General features: G+C 49.4%; 1 protein-coding gene and 1 long non-coding RNA gene across 23 annotated transcripts in view; both read right to left on the bottom strand.

Annotated features, from left to right (window-relative positions):
• LOC144615867 (uncharacterized) overlaps positions 1–19,868 on the bottom strand; it is a 742,065-nt gene that overhangs the window by 411,065 nt on the left and 311,132 nt on the right. The window lies entirely within an intron of this gene.
• Positions 1–19,868, bottom strand: part of ZMYND8 (zinc finger MYND-type containing 8) — a 125,303-nt gene that overhangs the window by 20,805 nt on the left and 84,630 nt on the right. For 15 of the 22 annotated variants that reach the window (XM_078443984.2, XM_078443981.2, XM_078443983.2 and 12 more), the window contains 4 exons: positions 13,513–13,665; positions 10,394–10,903; positions 4,912–5,280; positions 2,486–2,676 (listed from right to left, as the gene is read on the bottom strand). In XM_078443984.2, the coding sequence (XP_078300110.1) occupies positions 2,486–2,676; positions 4,912–5,280; positions 10,394–10,903; positions 13,513–13,665 (1,223 nt within the window). The remainder of the gene's footprint in view (positions 1–2,485; positions 2,677–4,911; positions 5,281–10,393; positions 10,904–13,512; positions 13,666–19,868) is intronic. The other 7 variants (XM_078443993.2, XM_078443995.2, XM_078443992.2 and 4 more) reach the window with 2 other exon arrangements.

Below are 19,868 nucleotides of genomic sequence, written 5' to 3' on the forward strand. Positions count from 1 at the left end.
GTGATCTCACAGTTCATGGGTTCGAGCCCCGTGTCGGGCTCTGTGCTGACCGCTCAGAGCCTGGAGCCTGTTTCAGATTCTGTGTCTCCCTCTCTCTCTCTGACCCTCCCCCGTTCATGCTCTGTCTCTCTGTCTCAAAAATAAATAAATGTTTAAAAAAAAAAAAATTTTAATAAGAGACCAAGTTATCCCCAAGACTGGTACTGATTCTCTCCGTAGACAAGGGGGTCGGGGGGAGGGTCAGACAGGGTTGTTGAAAAAGGCACGTGCAAGAACAATCAATTCATGGACACTGGGCATCTGTGGTCAGTAGGCTTCCCAGGTATTCCCAAACTGGCTCAAAGCCACTCTTTAAGATCCTGGCTGCTACTATTCAAATCCCAGCTCAACCATTCAGACTGTGTAACCCCACTGAGCCTCAGTTTTCTCATCTAGAAAACAACGATGATACCAGTATCTACCTCATCAATTTATTATGAAAGCTAAGTAAATACCATATAAGCATAACACTTATAGCAGGTTTCGAGCCAGGGCAACATGCAAACACTATCTAGTACTTGGACCATCTTGCCTAGTGTGAAAGACAGATGGCTCTCAATGATCCCAGGTGCTCTGGCGTTTGTGACCCTGTGTAACCCCCTCCCTTCCAGTGTTTGTGAGCTGGCCTAGTGACCTTCTAACTGATGCAATATGACAAAGGTAACAGGCTGTCACTTCTGAGATCAGGTTACAGAAGACTGACTTCCATCCTGCTAACGGGTTTTTTCTATCACTGGCTTTGAGGAAGCAAACTGCCAAGTATGAAGGCCCACATGGCACGAACTGACGACGGCCTCTGGCCAAGAGCCAGCCTGGACCTGAGACCCTCAGCCCAATGGCCATTGAGGAAGTAAATCCTGCTCACAACCACCTAAGTCAACCTGGAAATGGGTCCTTTCCTGGTCGAGCCTTCGGATGAAACCTCAACCCTAGCAAACACCTTGAGAGGAATCTGCCAGAGGCCCTAAAGCAGAGGACCTAGTTGAGCCCTGCCCAGACTCCTGACCCCAGAAACTGTGAGGAGAAATGGGAACTGGTTTGAGTTGCTATGTTTTGTGCTCATTTGTTGGGTAATGATACCGGACACATCTCAATGGAAGGAATAGGAAGAAAATGACCAACAAAAACACACTGGTAGAAAATTATAAATGTCACTGGTCATCCAGAACTAAAGGAGAGTCCACCTTTAACACAATGTAATAAAGCAAGTCTTGGGGCGCCTGGGTGGCTCAGTCGGTTGAGCGGCCGACTTCAGCTCAGGTCACGATCTCACGGTTCGTGAGTTCGAGCCCCGCGTCGGGCTCTGGGCTGATGGCTCAGAGCCTGGAGCCTGCTTCTGATTCTGTGTCTCCCTCTCTCTCTGCCCCTCCCCCATTCGTGCTCTGTCTCTCTGTCTCAGAAATAAACATTAAAAAAAAAAAATTAAAAAAAAAAAAAAAAGCAAGTCTTTATCATGGCACTTCAAGAATTCTAGAAACAGCAATCCTCAGTAATGGTCACCCATGCTCTCTATAAACCTGAATAGTGTACTCATTAGTAACTAACTAATCATTTACTCCTTAGTGAAGAGTAAATTATTATTACTGCCTACTTAGTGATATACTAAACACTCTGCCTAGATTATTCCTCATTAACTACTATTAATAGCCCTTCACGGTAGTAAGCCCAACACAGAGAAGTTAGGCACCAGCATGCATTCATTTAACGACCCTGCAGCAACACCTACTGTGAGCCAGGCACCGTTCTAGGCCCTGGAGGTAAGCAAAACAGACAAAATCCTGGCCTCGTGGTTATTCCGCTATCGAGCGGTCTGTGGCTACGGACCCACGTATCACTCCAGAGCAACCTCATGTGACCTTGAGAACAGCTCCTGGTTGTATTTGCCTGAATTCAACGAGCAAAGAAGCACCTGGCAAATGAAGAGGAAGAGTCTGCACTGAGCGAACACCCAGCAGTGAACTCAGGGGGTGGGTGAGTCGGGAGGGAATCCACCCCTCCCTAGTTCATCTTGGTGTGGGTATCATACCTTACATACCTCCTGCCTAAGACTCGTGTCACTTCTTTCCACATGGCTTTTGAATCATAAACCAACTCCTTGGTCTGTTATCAACTGACGGAACAGGAACCTGTCCCAGCGCTTAAGGAAACTGCCTTCACGAGTGGCGTGAGTTCCTCAGGGTAATTCTGCCGCTGTGTCATTTTCCTGCTCTGTACTAACTTTAGAATCTAAGCGCTCAGAACAAGATGCAGCCCGTTCTAGATTTCTCTGCTTAGATCCAACTTTAGAGCCAAGTGGAAGAATCTGGGCTTGGAGATCTTCACTTCAAACAGGGTCTTCCCTCCAAAACACCCCGTAAAGCCTGCAAGGTCGTGATTCGCCAGGCTCCCATCCGGAAGCTGGTCCTCTGACACGCCCCCCCATCCCCCAGGTGCCATGGGCACTCACTTTGCTAGTGTACTTGGCAATGTCCGCAGCAACATCAGCGGAGGCAGTGGCGATGGGCAGGTCTGCGCTGACTGAGGACGCGAGGGTGCTCGTGGCCCCCGAGCTGGTGACCAGAGGCGACGACTGGGTGCTGGTCACCAGGGTGATGGTGGAGGTGGATGGGCTCTGTGTGATCTCCTTCTGCTGCACAGCTAGGAAAGGAAAGGGTCCTGGTCACCCCACCGCCACGGGAAGGGCCCGACCCAGCACGAAGCTGCACAGAGGTAGTGAAGTCCCCGATGCGTGCCCCTTGAGCTTTTGTACTTTCAAGTGACAAACATCCTCCCTTTGACCAGACTCTAACTAGGATCCTCTAAGCCATTTCTGGGACCAAGCCTCAGGCAAACACAACTTTTCTAACAGCTCAAGGCCGCATCCCTAGGATGACCCCAGGCCCCATTAAAGTGCCTGCCTGAGAAAGTTCAAGGCTGCCATATAAATTTACTGTTTGTTACAGCAAACCCCCTGTGGCCCATCTCCCAGGGAGGGTAGGAGCCTAACTTTGGAAGCAGCAGTTAGCAGCCCCACGTGGGTTTCACATGGACCAACCCCCATTTCCCATTTTTTGTAAAATTCCACTTCCCTGACTCTATTGGAGGTCCTCACTCGGCCCCTTCCCTACCCCCGTCCGTTCTCCCTTTAAAATGCCTCGTCACCTCTGTACAAAGTAGGGTTGACTTCAGTTCAGGCTGGACTTTTTCTCCCTATCGTAACAGTACATACTGATTAAAACCCATCCTTACCACTTTAACTAGTATCCAGCTTTGTTCACCTTTGACACAAGACAACCTGGAAATTGAGAACCATACCATCAATGGGCCTCTCAACTCCAGCACCTAAATTCCCCTGGGGAAGCTCGTAATGCTGACGGGGCGCGAAGACAGAAAATACTGGAACTAGTCATCCCGACCTCGAATATCCTAGATTTAGTTCTGCCCCACTAGCTCTTTAAAATAGCAGGAGCAGAGGCGCCTGGGTGGCTCAACTGGTTAAGCGTCCAACTTCGGCTCAGATCACGATCTCGCGGTCCGTGGGTTCAAGCCCCGCGTCGGGCTCTGTGCTGACAGCTGGGAGCCAGGAGCCTCCTTCGGATTCTGTCTCCCTCACTCTCTACCCCTCCCCCACTCGGGCTCGCTCTCTCTCTCTCTCTCTCTCTCTCTCAAAAATGAATTAAATGTTAAAAAAATAAAATAAAAAATAAACAGCAAGAGCAATCTAGCTGCATTCCCACTGGACCTGTCCAATCTGTTACTCTTACCTCCAACCACCCCTCCCCGCCCCGTCTTCGAAGGGATTCTTTGGGGCTCTTCAAGACCTGGCCACCTTTCAACCCACATCCTGCTGCTACTCTTCACAGCTCTACTCGCGAGGCTGCGCTCAGTACGTGAGGGTTTCAACCAAAGACCCCAATCTCCAAGGATCTAGATGCGGGCTTCCCTAGGAAACATGATCTGCATCAGTGCTCAAAAAACGAGGCAACCTGGTACTCCTCTGCACGGCACCAGATGGAGCCTCCTGCATGGCTTGGCCGAGGCGGCGGGGGGAGGGGGTGTCGGGCGGCTTTGATTACCCAACTTCGGCAACTGCTTCTTGACTGATGCCGGCTCTTCTCCACGGGGCTAATCCCTAGTTCTCTGCTACCAGGGTCTCACACTGAAAGCACTCTTCCCAAGGTAACGCCAAGAGGCTGACGGATGTGCACGAGAAAACTTACGCAAAGATATTCATTGCAGCACTGCTCACAACAGAAAAAAAACTGGGAGCAATCTAGATGCCCATCCGTAGGGGAATACTTGATTTACATCAACTGTGGAATACTATGCAGCAGTCCAAAAGAATAACGAAGAGCTCTGTGCACTAACATGGATGAACCTCCAAAACATGCTGATGGGTTAAAAAAAAAAAAAAAAAAAGAAAAAAAGAAAAAGAAAAAGAGGGGGGTAAAAAAAAGCAAGTATGGTACCATTTTTATGTTTTAAAAAAAAGAAAAAAAAAGTCCTATTTTTTATGAAGATTCATATATATGTAAATATATATGCGTACATGCACAAAAAAGGGTTTTACAGTGAACAGTGGCCGCTGAGAAAGGGTGGAGGATGAAATGGAAGTTCAATCAAGACAACAGATCTGGGGGTAAATATTTTACCCTTTTCTAAGAAGCCTATACGCACGTATCGTTCAGAAACGAAAAATAAATAAATAGGAGTGAAAAAAACGAGCTGCGAGACAATTTTTAAAAATGATGCCAAATGGAACGCGTGAGGCCTTCAAGATGCAACGGCCGGGAAACAAAAAGGAACGGAAAAAACAAAACCATTCTCTCTCTCCTGTCGATGTGGCGAACAGGGAGCGGGCGCCACGAGAACAGAAGGGGGCGTGCGTGGTACCTTTCACAGCCTGTCTGGTCTGATATCTCGTCCCCTGGGAGCACTGTGGCTGCTGCTGGCTCTCCTGTTGGCTCTCCTGCTGGCGCTGTATCTTCTGCATGTGCCACTTTTGGGAAGACGTTTGAAACTTACTTGACGAGTTCCACACGACCCGCTGCACGGCCGGGGCAGTCTCCTTCGGTAAAAGCGGCCTCTGCTTTTTCACCGGGCTTCCCGTGGCGGCGGCGGCCGGGGCCGTGACGGTGGACGTGGTGCTGGTGGTGGCCGTGACACCAGCCGTGGGAGTTTGGGAGGAGGAGCGGGTGAGGAGCGGAGTTTCGGGTGGGGACTGGCCGCCCGCCATAGTGGATGGTGGAGCTTTACCTACGACTAAAGCCAATGCGTGAAAACACAAACAACACACAAACAAAAGAACGGTGGATTGGACTCAGGCTCACGTGCAGGGCCTCTAGGCCAGCAGGCTCTGGGTAAGACAAACCGAGGCCAGCCAGGAATGCCCGACAAATTCAGCGTGGCGGGGACACGCCGACGGAGGCGCCCATCTCACCGTACCCGCTTAGGCCACTTCTGCACGTCTGTCTCAGAGGGTCAGCCCCTTCTCGTGAGCACATGCCCACCTCTGAGACTCTCATCTGGGCCTCTGGGGGAAATGGGAACGAGACACAGCTCCTGCCCTCAAGTTGCCCAACGACCAGTGGATGAGCAGAGTCACCGCACGAGGCTCGTTTTACAGACAGAACCGGGTGAGCACTTTGTGAGAGAACCAACCAAAGTCAATCTGGAGATGAAGAGAATCCCTTTGGCTAGGGAACCTCTGAAGCATGCACCCCAAAGGATCGGATGGCTTCCCGTAGGTCAAAGCACTGAACAACACGAAGTCACCCAGAGAGAAAAGTATCCCTTAACCTCCGACTCCCTCCAGGACTAAGTCCCGGTAAGCTGCTAATGGCCTCGACACCTAACACTAAAGGTAACTCCAACCCGAAGCCAGAACCTTCCCAACACAATGGTATTTATCATGAAGTTAGGAGACTTGCCTTCTTTGTTGTTGCTGTTGTTTTATTAAGTGTTTTGTTTTGTTTTTTTAATCGTGATGCCAGTACAGGTAACATACACAGCGTTAGGTTGGCTGCAGGTGCACAATATAGCGATTCAACAACTGTACACAGTGCTCAGTGCTCGTCAGGGTGAGTAGATGCCTTACGTGTGTGCTGGTCAAATCTACATCTAAGAGGAGTTTCATTTTTGTATTAAGAGTAAGTGGCTTTAAATAAAAATATAAAGTCAATGATTATACACAAGCAGGACTTGGGAAGGGCCAAAACAGTGAGTGTGAATGAGAAGTTTGGAAAAAGCTGCTTCGTGGAGTCTGTCTTGGGGTGGGGGTGGGGGAGGGGAGGCCTGCAGGCAGGGGTAGGATGTCCAACAGGCGGAAGTGAGAACTGGGAAGGTGACAGCATCAGCCAAGGCGTGTTTGGGAACAGGCAGCACTTGGGTCAGTGAGGGCAGGCAGCGAGGAGTGGCAGGAAGGCAGGTTAGAGCCGGAAGCACTGAGCAGCGTAGAAGGAGGGGCCACGTGGTGCTCATTTGTAAAAGGGTTGTCACTACAGAGACGCCAGCCACCAGGGAGGTGGGTTTGCCCCCCAGAGAGGATGCCTGGGGATCACACACAGAACACAGGCAATAAGTCACCACCCCGATCTTAGACAATGTGCCTCGACATGAACGCCTCTTCAGGAACCTGTCTGTCTTTTTAGATTTCTAGAACCTGGGAAAGACATGACCTTGACTGTTCTAGGGAGGCTTTTCAGTACACTGGGTTTTAGGAAGCCCATCTCCTAAAGGAGAGGGAGAGAAAAAACAAAAACAAAAACAAAAACCAAGCTGACTTTCCGGACCTGGAGGTGGGGGTCATCACGTCTGGCTGGCCCTCCGTCCTCCTGCTCCTCCGGAGAGGAGAGCCTAGCCAAGTTCACAGGAAGAGCCAGAGGGGGAGCTCTGGGATGACCCTTCCCTGGGATGACATGATGTGGCAGATACTGGACACAGTCCCTGCACTCTCCAGGCGGAGAGGTGGCTTTGAACCCAGTTTCTCTATGAGCCCTGCACCGGGGCAGTACCCTGGTGGGGTTTCTCACCCACATGCCTCCCTTTGCTTCCGGGTGACCAGAAAAGCAATACCGTTGTTGTTGACAAGCTAGCCTAGTCCCCCTTTCCTCAGACACAGGGCAACCACAAAAAGGTCCTTTTCTTTCTACCACTTTTCGGAAGCAAACAGCTGGCTTCACAGGTGGCTTGGCGGCCCCTCTGTTCCAAATGAAACACTGGAGTGTGCAATCTGAAAAGATGCTGGGCTCGAAGCACTCAGACACTCAACTATTTTGATTCCTAACAGATTCTAATGGTTTGGGGCGGGGGGAGAGGCCATAAGAAATTCCATTTGTCCTAGAAATTTGAAGCGTATAATCAAATGACCTATAGCCCAAAAAAGGGTGAGTCTCTTAAGGGCCAATACTCCAGAAGCTGTCCCTACTTATTAAACTACTTCTTCTAGACTTTGGTCGCTGTCTAGTCCCTAAAAGGCAGGCTTTTAAAGAGAAGAATGGAAATTACTGATGTTTTACGGGAACCATAGCAAGGTCTCGAAGTAAGCTCTCTCTTTGCCTCTATCCTGACATCACCAGCCACAAAGCTGTTTTGCTGGCTATGTCTCCAGATTCTATACGTGAGCTTCATTCCCAGCTGAAGGGGAGCTGGAGGTCACCACGGCTCACTCCAAAATACCCTTCGGCTAAACACATCGTTGAAAGCATGCTCCACTGCAGAGTCTGGTACAAAGTTGATCCTTCAAGACCCAAACTACCATCGAGGGGCTCTAGATTTTAAGACTGGTAGGTCTTGGGGCGCCTGGGAGGCTCAGTCGGTTAAGCGTCCGACTTCGGTTCAGGTCATGATCTCACACTCCGTGGGTTCGAGACCCACGTCGGGCTCTGGGCTGGCAGCTCAGAGCCCGGAGCCTGCTTCGGATTCTGTGTCTCCCTCTCTCTCTGCCCCTCCCCTGCTCATGCTCTGTCCCTCTCTGTCTCAAAAATAAAATAAAACATTAAAAAAAATTTTTTAAAAAAGACTGGTAGGTCTTTGTCCCAACCCCCAGGATAATGCACGAACTGAATTAAGTTTCAGAATCATCTTCAGCTTAATTACAACCCCTATATACTTGGGGTTTCTTGAAGGTATTTCCCTCAGACATCAGTGCAAGAACAGCTGTATTTCGCTTAATCGACTGCGATGTTTGTTTATTTTGGGGGGGGTGGGTGGGAGGGGAATATGAGATCTTTTAAGGGGCTGTATTTCCCTTTTTGCCTTGACTGCTGTATTTCCCTTTTTGCTTTGACTGCTAGGAAGCTCACAGCCAAAATGAAAGCTCAACTTCACTAACACTGAAGGCCGAAACAGTACATGGTTATGTGCATAAACCTTCCCGGACCTCTTACTATTCTACCTTCCTCTTTTACAGACTTCTGTATCTTCGTTTTGTTTCATGGTTAAATATTCTTGTCAATCTGTTACAGATCCTTTCTGGAAGAGGAAGAGGCATAAAACCAATCAATCAAAAGACAGGTTCCGGACATTAAGGAACAGTATACCTATCGCTCATAGGAGCACTGCCATCTTTGTACCCAAATATTCCCCCCAAACCACATGGAATATGGAAAAGATGCTACTCTCCTACTGTTTTCTGCCACATCTGCCTCAAACCCCAATCCACAACAAAGTCGGATTTTTTGGAGGCCACCCCCAAATCCACGGGGACTCAGGACGGTGTGCTGTTCTAGCCTCCCTGCCCCTTTCAATCACTTCTCTTTCTCCCTCCACCGCACCATTCAGACACGGTTCATCAGTGAACTGCAGAAATTCTCTCTCCCCAACAACTGAGGCTCCGTGGCACAGAAGAAAGATTCTCAAGGCCCACTCCCGACATGCTTTATGCAGCCAGCCTCCGAAATGCTCAGGGGGTGTAGAATCACCTCTGACTCAAGAGTTTGGTTGGGAAGTTAGCTCCTGTCAAAAGTTGGCCCAGGTCAGAAATTAAACCTGACTAGCCCTTCAGGTGCTCACAAAGTCCAGGTTTTATGGCTACGATTTCCAGTGTGTCCGTAGGCAATGTTTTTCCTGGGCCCTAAATTAATTCTTCTTTCCCCTTCTTGGGCACGTTGGAATCCCCTTACACCCACTTGCCAAACCAGCTTAAAAAAAACATGCTAACTGCCTTGTCCACAGGAAGGACACCCTTCACATCATTCACACGCTCTTCCTGGAAGGCTTGTCAACATGCCTGGGCTGCGCCAGGGGAGGGTGGCCACTGCGGGTTCGGTCTGTGACAGCGGCAATGGGGAGCACCCCTGAGACCAGGTGATGGTTCTCAGCCAGAGATTTGTGCCGCCCAGGGGGCAAATGGCAATATCAAGACATCTTTGACTGCCACCAGTAGGCAGAGGCTATTGGCACCCAGCAGGAAGAGGCCCGGGAGGCTGCCAAACATTCTCCAACACACAGGACAAAGAATTACACGGCACAAGATGCCAACAATGCCAGGGCTCAAAGACCCTGGACTCAGGTCGGATAAACACATATATGGTGGCACCTCAATTCAGGTGCCCACCATCCAGTGCCTTCTCCCTGTCTAGGGTCCCAAGAAGCACTCGGTATTCAGGTACCATCTCCCCAGATGGTCTCAGATTCCAGTAAGAAAATGCACCATGAGGCACCTGGGCAGCGTGAAGGGAAGAACAGGAGCTGAACTCATCAAGATCTCTGAATTAAACACTTCTAACAGGGGCACCTGGGTGGCTCAGTTGGTCATACTTTGGCTCAGGTCATGATCTCACGGTTCATGAGTTCAAGCCCTGCATCAGGCTCTGCGCTGACAGCTCAGACTCTGGAACCTGTTTCGGACTCTGTGTGTGTGTGTCTCTCTCTCTGCCCCTCCCCAACTCATGCTCGCTCGCTCTCTCTCTCTCTCTCTCTCTCTCTCCCTCTCTCTCTCTCTTTCTCTCTCTCTCTCTCTCTCTGTCTCTCAAAAATAAACATTAAAAAAAAATTTTAACAAAAAAATGAAAAATAAACACTTCTAACAATTCCAACCTTGTCAAATGTCTATATGTTGACAAACATTTTAGGGAAACAAGTGAGCGTATTGGGAAAGTGGAGCTTGGGCAAAAAAATGACCCGACTGCTAGAAACACCTACCGTTTTTTATTTTTCTGAGCTCAAAATCAACCACATTGGGCGAAAGGCGGGCAGGCCTGGAGTCAGTCCTGGACCTGATTAGTGACTTAGCTAGGTGACCTCGAGCCAATCAAAGGTCTGCTCTGGTGCCCCCCTCTGTGATGTCGGAGAGCCACGTAACTTCTGGAAATACCAACACAAGGGGGTACTCTAAGCCAAATCAAGAAACCGAAACTGGTGGGGGTTCACTTACCATCCTGCTTGGGAGATGTTTCTTTGGGTTCCTTCTTATTTTTTCGACCCTCCCGCCCAGTATGGTCTTCTCCTAAATCTATGACAAGTTCACTTTCTGAATCGGAGTCCAGGCCCAAATGTACTGTTGGGGAATCCGTCTCATCTTTTCCCTTCAGTTTATCCTTTGCAGGGTGAGGGGAGGCTTTTGCTTTTTCGGAGAAGTCCTTCTCAGGCTGGGGGCTGGCCTTTTCCTTGACCGAGCCGGGATCTGCTTTCTCGCTGGCCGGTGATGTGCTTTTCAGCTCCTCCTTAGTCTCCACTGGGTTTGCCAGTTTGGGTTTTTTTTTGACAGCCGATGGCTCTTTGTCCACCCGACTACCCTCTTTGTCTTCTGCGCCTTCTGGCTCATTCTTGGACTTCTGTTCATCATCACTGATATATTCACTATCACTGCTATCGGACTTCTCTGAATCTTCCGAATCGCTGTGCTCCACAGCCGTGTAAACATCTTCTGAGATTTCATTTATGCCTAAATTCAAAGAGAAAACCCAGCATGTGGCGTAGTCACAAAAAGAAAAGAGCAGGACCCCAAACGCAAACATTTTCCACGCCAAATGCTGGAATAAAATGAAACATTTCCAATCGCATCCCCCTGGCCTGGTGGGGTTAGCAGCGAACGGCATCTAACAAATGCCAACTGGGGTTTGCAGAGGGTTTCGGTTACTGACACTCGAAGATGACAAGGGACCAGACAACATAAATTTTACATTTATCCGGAGCTGTGTCCTTGCGACACCGATAACTAACTGGGCCGTGGAGACTGGGAGGGGTGGGGGACAAAGGAGATGAGCTGTTAAAATGGATCCACTTTACAGATTAGAAAACAGAGGCCCAGAGAAACCACTTACCCTAAGGCCCAAAGAAAACCAAGACAGAGGCAAGGCCGGAACCCTGGGCACTCCTGACGGACCACCAGCACTCTCGCCACCAGTTCCCAAAGCGTTCAAGTCCTCGTCGCTTTGAGTCCAGAGCTCAAAGAAGTAAACCAAAGCCTTGAGGCAGAGGTCGCCAGCTCACAGCCTACAAGCCGCATCTGCATCTGGCCGGCACACGTTTTACTCAGGGGGCCACGGTTTGGCCCAGCGGCTATTTTGTCGTCTGTTTGTTTCTCACTTAGAACGTGTTGCCCGACTCACAAACCAGGAACCTTCACACAGAAATCAAGGCAGCAGGCTTGTGTGGAAGAAAACGCAAGATCTGGCCGCTCTGGGTCACAGGCCTGCAAGGCAGCAGCCGGCTGGAGTCACGAAGCCACTGGCCCCTTCCGGCAGGTGAGGGCCATCTCCAGGTGACCGGGCTGCCCCACCCTCCCTCCAACGCCCGGTGCTGACGCAGAGTCACTGCCGCCTTGTCTACCCTGGTCCTTCACGGACGGCGGAGTCAAGACCAAAGTCACACGCTTCCACGTCTCTATCAAAATGCAAAATGACAGACCAGCGGGTGTTTCACAGACACAAACAAAAGTGGGCAAAAGCACGTTCCATTCAACCCACTGACGTGTCTTGCTCCCGGTAAGGAGCGTCGTCCGGCCACAGGTTAATGATACCGTATCTTAAAATTTTTGAAAAGAGGAAAACTCAAATCTGTACCGCCTTCGTTCTGGGGCAACGGTCACCGTGAGTGGGGTCACCATTGAGACCCAGACACAGAAAGGAAACTTGCAAACAGACAAAAGCCACGAGCAGCCCAGGGCACCAGATACCAGCAGACTCATCTCAGAAGTAGACCAGCCTCCGTCAGGGCTCCATCAAAAACAGGAGAAGCCAAAAGCCAAAATCTCAGATCTGGTCTTAACTTCTGGGTCCTAAGGCTTATGCTACCGTAGCCAGATACAAGGTCAGATACAGTCAGATACGAGGACAAGTGTGACCACAAATGTGATTAAGGAAAGCTTGCATACCGGAGCCCAAAAGACACGAATTCAAACCCTGATCTTGCGCCTTTATTCACCTGGTGACCCTGAACTAGGGACCTACCACTCTGAGCCTCAGTTTCTCCATCTGCAAAATGGGATTGAAAATGCTATCGACCTGTCAGGGCAATCTATGCACCGTGCGTGCTACAGTGCGAGGTATGCAGGAAACAGTCAGTAAACAGAAATATTAAAATTCTTATTAACGTTAATAATAAATTAAGGAGTCAGCCCAGATGCATGGAAAGACCCAAGGCAGATACTTAAATGGCCTGCAAAATTACAACCATTCCTCCTCTGGCCCTTCTGGATGACTCCTAACCACAGCTTGGTCATTCTAAGGTCCAGAGCACCCACAGACACTCTCAACCTCACCGTAGCGGAGCTCTCTCTCCTGAGGCCAGCCATCCCGCTTCTTCGCAAACACCCTCCTGCTTTCGTTTACTTAGTCCACAAACATTCCGGAGCACCTACTATGTACACAAGACCAAGTACCTTGGAGAACATCAATGCTTATGAGACAACCTCCCTGCCCTCAAGGAGCTTCCAGTCTAGCTTCCAATGGAGAGGGACACCCCCACACAAAGTGACCACTGATGTTCCCCAGCAATAAAGTGCCACAGGAGGGGGCAGATAGGGAGGAAGGGCAGTCAGAGGAGACTTCCTGGAGGAGGGGATGCCTGAGCTCAGCCTTAGGGAAAGAATTCAGGTAGGCGGTGTGAAGGCAGGCAGCACGGGGAAGAGGAAGGCAGGCAACAGGTACAGAAGCAGGATGCGTGTGCCAGGTGGGGAGGGCCCGGTCTGCGGCAGAAGGGTTTGTGTCGGTTGTTTGTGGGTCGAACTGGACTTGACGGTGAGCCACTGACGTGTGCAGACGGCGAGCGTGGGGGCAAACTCAGGAAGACCCTTCTGCTTTCAAATTTCCCTACCACCTGCACCTCGAGGCTGCAGGCTACCACAACCAGAGAATAAACTGGGTGGATTTCAAAGAACCCTTGTGAACAAGTGACGAGCCGACCCGAGAGGCTCCGCCGTTGGGGGAACTGTATGGGAGTCGCACGCTCAATGCTGCCCTACAGCAGCCGGGATCCAGCGCTGGCTTCATCCGGGCGGCGACCCTACAAAGAGTTAACGGTGACGATGCGAGAGCAAACCAAAGGACGTACCTAACTGTGCTTTGCAGCTCTCTATGGTCTTGTCGAGATTTAGCTGGAATCTGCTGCGGATCTGCCGCTTGGGCGAGAGGAGGGGGACGGGCGCGGTCTGCTGCTGGACCGACTCGCTCAGCTCCTTTAGGTCCATCTCGGCCTTGCTCCGATCTGGAAGACAGGGTCGCACCCTCATCAGACACGCGCTGGACGGAAGAACCCGCAACACTCCTCACTCAGCTTCCTTCTCGCACACACACGTTGGAGAGCACGGCGGGGAGAGAAACCCCAAAAACCTTGCCCCCACATCATCTGCTCAACGGTGGGCTGGTAATAGCCCGCCAACACACGTGTCTGCTGAACGGTCGCCTGGGTGGCTTTCAATATTTACAACGCACAACCCCAGCCAGACGGTTGTCTGTCGAATTCCGCGTCATTAGGGATCCTGAAAGCCAAAGGTTACAGTAATATGGTCAATCTCCGTGTCAACAGATAAAGTCACACTGCATCTGGCCAGAGTGTGCTTTTAACTCCAGGCCCAGACCCGAGAGGACTCGTAACCAACAGACACTGAGTGCTGCCTCCCTGCCCCCGTCCCCCCAGAGCACACATACACATAACTGGGGGTCCGGCTTCCTCATTTACCACGGAGACTTTGCTGCTCACTCCTGTCCACCTAGACTGGAGTTCAAGTCAGAAAAGTGGGGTAAATGTCAGACAGGCAGACCTTACAGCCAACCTGCTGTGCTCCTTTGTGGCTCAGACACCCATCTGAAGACAGGTGAACAGATCGGCCCTGGATACTAAACCTCTGTCTTCTGGCTCAGATACGGCCCAAGTTCCTCACCCTAATCCCAGGCAAAGGTCTCTGATGGAGGACCCAAGGCCAAGGGTCTGGCCACCCTCCCCGCTTCCGCCGTGGGCTCCTTACATGACCAACTGGACCAGATTCCAAGGGTCTGTAAGCTTGCATTGCTGACATTCCTTTCGCCCCACCTCCTCCAGCGTCCCCCAAAACAGAAGAAAGGGACAAAATGAAGGCGGCTGCACAGGCCCAGGAAGCAAGGAGACTTCACAGGCAGGGATCAGTAGCTGCCCACCTGCCTGCCACCCCTGGCATCCCCCTGCCTCTCCAACTGACCCTAGGCACAGAACGCAGAGCATATGCCCTGCCCTGGCCAATCCCAGAAAACCAACGTAACATTTATCAAGGACAAAGATGAGAGGCCACCTCCGAGCCCGTTGCCACCACCTATGAGCTCACTCTCAGGCTTCCTCCACCCCCTGCTGTCCCCACCCCGACACATCTATGCCCACCAGGCTGTGAAAGAAGCCCGGTGTATACAGTCTGAGGGCTGGACCACAAGGGCTGCTCAAAACCTTCACTCACTGCTCGTATCCATTTTCCAACATGACCCACACACCTTCCCCGTCACGCGGGAACGGGGCAGTCCCTCGACCCTGCACACCCAGAGATCCGTTCAAGTCAGCAGAGGTAGGCAGCCTCCCCTGAACCCCTCGCGACCCTCTCACAGCTCACGAGAGCAACAGACTGCTCTGACTTAATTTTACCACCATAATGAGGTCACTACCAAGGGGAGATTAGGATTAGGAAGGGCCCTTTCCCCAAAACACACTCGGGGCAGCCCTCAGGAAAATGTCAGAAGTGAGTTGCTCAAAACAAGCAGATACTATCCTTGTCCTACGAGAAAAGGCTCTAAGGCTCTAAAAACATATCCACCTGTGAGCGTGTGTGTACACGTGTGTGAGCATCCGTGTGCATTTCTTTGTACGGGACTGGAGATGCGCACGGAGAAGATAGGGTGAAGGCACAGGGTATTTCGGAGCAAGGGAAGAATATTCCTGCAAATTTACTGGAGATGCACCTTACAAAGAGAACAGAGACTAATAATGACAACAATAAAACGGCAAGGGGGAAAAGGAGGAGGACCAAGGAAACAGAAAAAAGATCCAATTCAAGAACAAGCACTATGAGAACAACTTAGGGATTTCAACGGTTAAGTGATGAATGTGACCGGGAAGGGAAAGGATAGGAAGCCGGTCTCATAACTTCCACTCTCAGAAATGAGAAAGGATACTGGGTTCCTAAGGGAAAAGGCAGCTTTTCAAGTATGAAGTTGTAAAAGAAATTAACTCACAAAAATACTTTCCATCAGTGTCCTCAATGAACACTCGACACAGCAGTTACAAAAAAAAACAAAAAACAAAAAACACCATCTACTACACCAGGAGTCAGCAAACTTTTGCTGTCAGAGAGCAAATTGGGCTCTGCAGGCCATACAGCCTCTGCTACCAAAGTCACCATAAACAATATGTGCACAAATTGATGACACTGTGTTCTAATAACACTTTATTTACAAAAACAAGTAGGGGGCCAGATTTGGTCCAAGGCCTGAACGTTTGCCATTTCCATCTGTAGGGCACTAACTGATAATCTTGGCTGCAAACTGAAATCAACAGAGCTTTAAACAAAAAAATCCTAACGTCTCGGTCCCCCTCCCCGAAAATGTGAATTAACTAGCCTGGGGGAAGGCCTGGACACTGGCCGTTTAAAAATAACCCAGAGAGGGGCACCTGGATGGTTCACTCCACTAAGCGTCTGATTTCAGCCCAGGTCATGATCTCGGGCAGATCGTGGGGTCCGAGCCCCATATCCGGCTGGTTGCTGTCAGCACAGAGCTCACTTCTGATCCTCTGTCCCCCTTTCTCTCTGCACCTCCCCTGCTCATGAGCTCTTTCTTTTAAAAATAAATAAACATTACAAAAAAAAAAAAAAAAAACCCAGATGGGGCGCCTTGGCTGGCTCAGTCAGTAGAGCATGTAGCTCTTGATCTCAGGGTCATGAGTTCAAGCCCCACATTGGGCATAGAGCCTACTTAAAAAAATATTAAGATTTTATTGTTTTGGTTTTTTTGTTTGTTTTAAATATTAAGATTTTTTAAATGGGGGGGAGCACCTGGGTGGCTCAGTCGGTTAAGCATCCAACTTTGGCTCAGGTCATGATCTCACAGTTCATGGGTTCAAGCCCCACCCCACGCTGGGCTCAGTGCTGATGGCTAGGAGCCTGCTTTGGACTCTGTGCCTCTCTCTCTGCCCCTCCTCTACTCGTGCTCCGTCTCTCAAAAATAAACATCAAACAAAAATTTTTTTGTAATTAAAAAAAAAAGATGATTCTAACTGGCCGCTGTTACTGAGAACTTCTTTTTAATATTCATTTATTTTGAGAGAGAGAGAGAGAGAGAGAGAGAACACAAGACCATGTAAGAGGGGCAGAGAGAGAATCCCCAAGTAGGCTCCACACTGATAAGAGGGAGCCTGACACATGGGATCTGAGCCAAAATCAAGAATCCGACACTCAACCGACTGAGCCACCAGGCGCCCCAGACCAATCTTCTCTGTGAGTAAAGAAAATTCCTCCTGATTTGCCTTAACCTTTGTGTTAACAGTATCACTTTTCTAAACCTTAGGATTCATAGAGACCTACAAACTCATCAGAATAATCGTGTGTGTGTGGCTGTGTCTACAGTAAATGCAATCTCTTAACTTTAGCCTTTAAAAGACTGGACTCGGAAATTCTCATAATTAAGAGGAATGAAGAAACAGTACAGCACGTTATTTTACAGTTCAGGTTTCTCCAGTCAATAAGCTGAGGTAATGTGGCTCCTAACGAGAAACCACCCGAAGCCGGGGTGGGGGGGGTGGGTCCTGGGATCAGACCTTCAGGAGTTGAGCCACATCCAATTCTCGTTCTCGAATTTTCAACCGCATTTTGACTTTCTTCTCCTCCACAGGGAGAAGACGAGAGCTTCTCTTTCTCATTTAGCGAATAGTTGCTTATCAGGATTTCTTCCACCCCTGCCCTTCTATATCGGGAATATCTTCAGAATCCACCTTTGCTGCCAACATTTTGAACTTTCCGGCTGATACGAAGACAGCTTCGGCTATAAATGGAAACCAGGAAGAAGAAACACCAACGCTGGAGAAAGGCACGATCTTACATTTCTGGAGGAAGCATAAATCAGAACCACCTCTTTGCAGGGCAATTTGGCAACATCTCTCAAAATGTCAACTGCACGTGGCCTCTGACCCAAGATTCTGCGTCTAGGAATTCATCCTATGGCTATACTCCCACATGGGTAAAAGGGTCTTCATTTCAGCTGTTTGCAACAGCAAAACAACCTAGAGTCGATAAATAAGGTGCCTGGGTAAATAAATTAACAGTTCACCTTGAAATAGAATAAAATACAACCGCTAAAAAACAACTAGAGATCGTTATGTGCTGATATGGAAAAGCCAGCCTGTTTAATGACAAAGAAGGTGACAACCAGTAAAAGATATCCGCATTGGTGTGGGGAGAAAAGACGGAAAGGGAACACAGATACGAATATATGTGTTCTTGGGGGTTCTCAATGTTGGCGCTAGTGATATTTGGGGCTGGATAAGCCTTTGTCGTGGGGGGTGGAGGTGGGGCGCTGGGGGCTGTCCTGCACCTTGTAGGACGTTTAGTACATCCCTGGCCTCCATTGCCAGTAGCACCCACATCCCCGTTGTGACAATAAAAACGTTTCTAGGGGCGTCTGGCTGGCTCAGCTGGTGGAGCGTGGGACTCTTGATCTCAGGGTCGTGGGTTCGAGCCCCACATTGGGCATAGAGATTACTTAAAGATAAAAGCTTAAAAAAAGAAAAAGTCTCCAGGGGTCCCTGGGTGGTTCAGTTGGTTAAGCGTCCAACTCTTGAGTTTCAAGTCAGATCATGATCTCATTGTTTGCAAGCTCGAGCCCCGCATCCAGCTCTGTGCTGACAGTGCAGAGCCTGCTTGGGATTCTCTCTCCCTCTCTCTCTGCCCCTCCCCAGTTCCCGCACGCTCACCCTCAAAATAAGTAAATGTAAAAACAAACAAAAAAAAAAAAATGTGTCTCCAGGCAGTGCCACATGTCCCCTTGGGGAACAGAAATCACCCAGGTTGAAAATCCCTGGTATATAACGTAGAAGAACTCCCCAAGAAGACTAAAATGAGGTAACCGTGGTCACCTGTCAGAAGGGACAGACAGGTGGTTACAGACAGGTTGGCTTTTCATTGAACATCCTTTGGTCTTTCGAGATTTCTCACCATGTGCATGCACTACTTATAACCACAAAATTAACTCTGTACAAGCAAAGCACAGTTTCGTTTTCAATGAAAAAGAACTCGATTTTCTCTGTTCAAAAGCTGGAATTCCAGGAGCCACAAAATGGCGGCTCCTTCAAGGGAACAATACCATCCAGACCAGAGACCCTGGCAAAAGTTCTCTCATCCATCAAAAGCCAAGAAGAGACATTCTTCATCTCATCCACTGTTTTAGAAAGAAAAAAAAAAAATGGCCACATGAGGGAAGCCTCAGCCCCCAGCTCTGTATCCATACTCTGAAAGGATGCCTGACTTCAAGGTATCATTTGACACAGAGAAAGAAAGGAGGCCTCCCATCAGCGACAGCGGAGGAATAAACAAGCAGAAACGCTCCGGGTCTGACAAGTTCCCATTGCTCTGCCAGCGTCTCTGACAGAGCATCCAGGCACATTTGTGTCACAAACAGGACTGCTGAACTGCTGTGTTTGTTCAGCCCAGAGCAAACACCCTGTGCGACAAGAGGAGACGGGATTCCCAGAGAAGCAAACAGGAGTCTAGAAGAAGAAAAGAATCAGGCCTTCCTTCCTCCTCTCATGCTTATTTATGACTTATTTCTCATACGGTCAAAGAAAGGGACTGTAACAATCCACCAGGCTTCAGCTCCTTGCTTTACAGCAGAGAGAAAGCCCGAGACAGCAAACGAGACAGCAAACGAGGGGCCTGTGCGTTAGCAAGTCAGGTGAGAAGTCTCTGAGGGAAGCCTTCCCCTCTGGCATGCACCAAAATTAATTTGAATAGTTAAGTATCCAACTGATGACCGATGGCTGGTTTTTGTACCTTGGGTTGGATTTATGTGTTTTGGCCAACTAGAGTTATTTTTATTTTTATTATTTTTTTACATTTTTTAACACTTATTTATATTTGAAAGAGAGAGAGACAGACAGAGAGAGAGAGACAGAGCCTGAGCAGGGGAGAGGCAGAGAGGGAGGGAGACACAGAATCTGAAGCAGGCTCCGGGCTCTGAGCTGTCAGCACAGAGCCTGATGCAGGACTCGAACCCATGAACTGCAATATCATGACCTGAGCTGAAGTCGGACACTTAACCAACTGAGCCACCCAGGCACCCCAGAGTTTTTATTTTTAATGCAATTGATTGGCAACTTCCAAAAACGAGGAGAGTTCATATACAAAAGTGGATTTGCATTTTTCTTGGAACTTGAGAGTCTGACAACCCAGGTTCAACTTG

The sequence above is a fragment of the Panthera onca genome, chromosome A3, assembly GCF_046562875.1.
Source record: "Panthera onca isolate mPanOnc1 chromosome A3, mPanOnc1 haplotype 2, whole genome shotgun sequence".
NCBI classification, from domain to species: Eukaryota; Metazoa; Chordata; class Mammalia; order Carnivora; family Felidae; genus Panthera; species Panthera onca.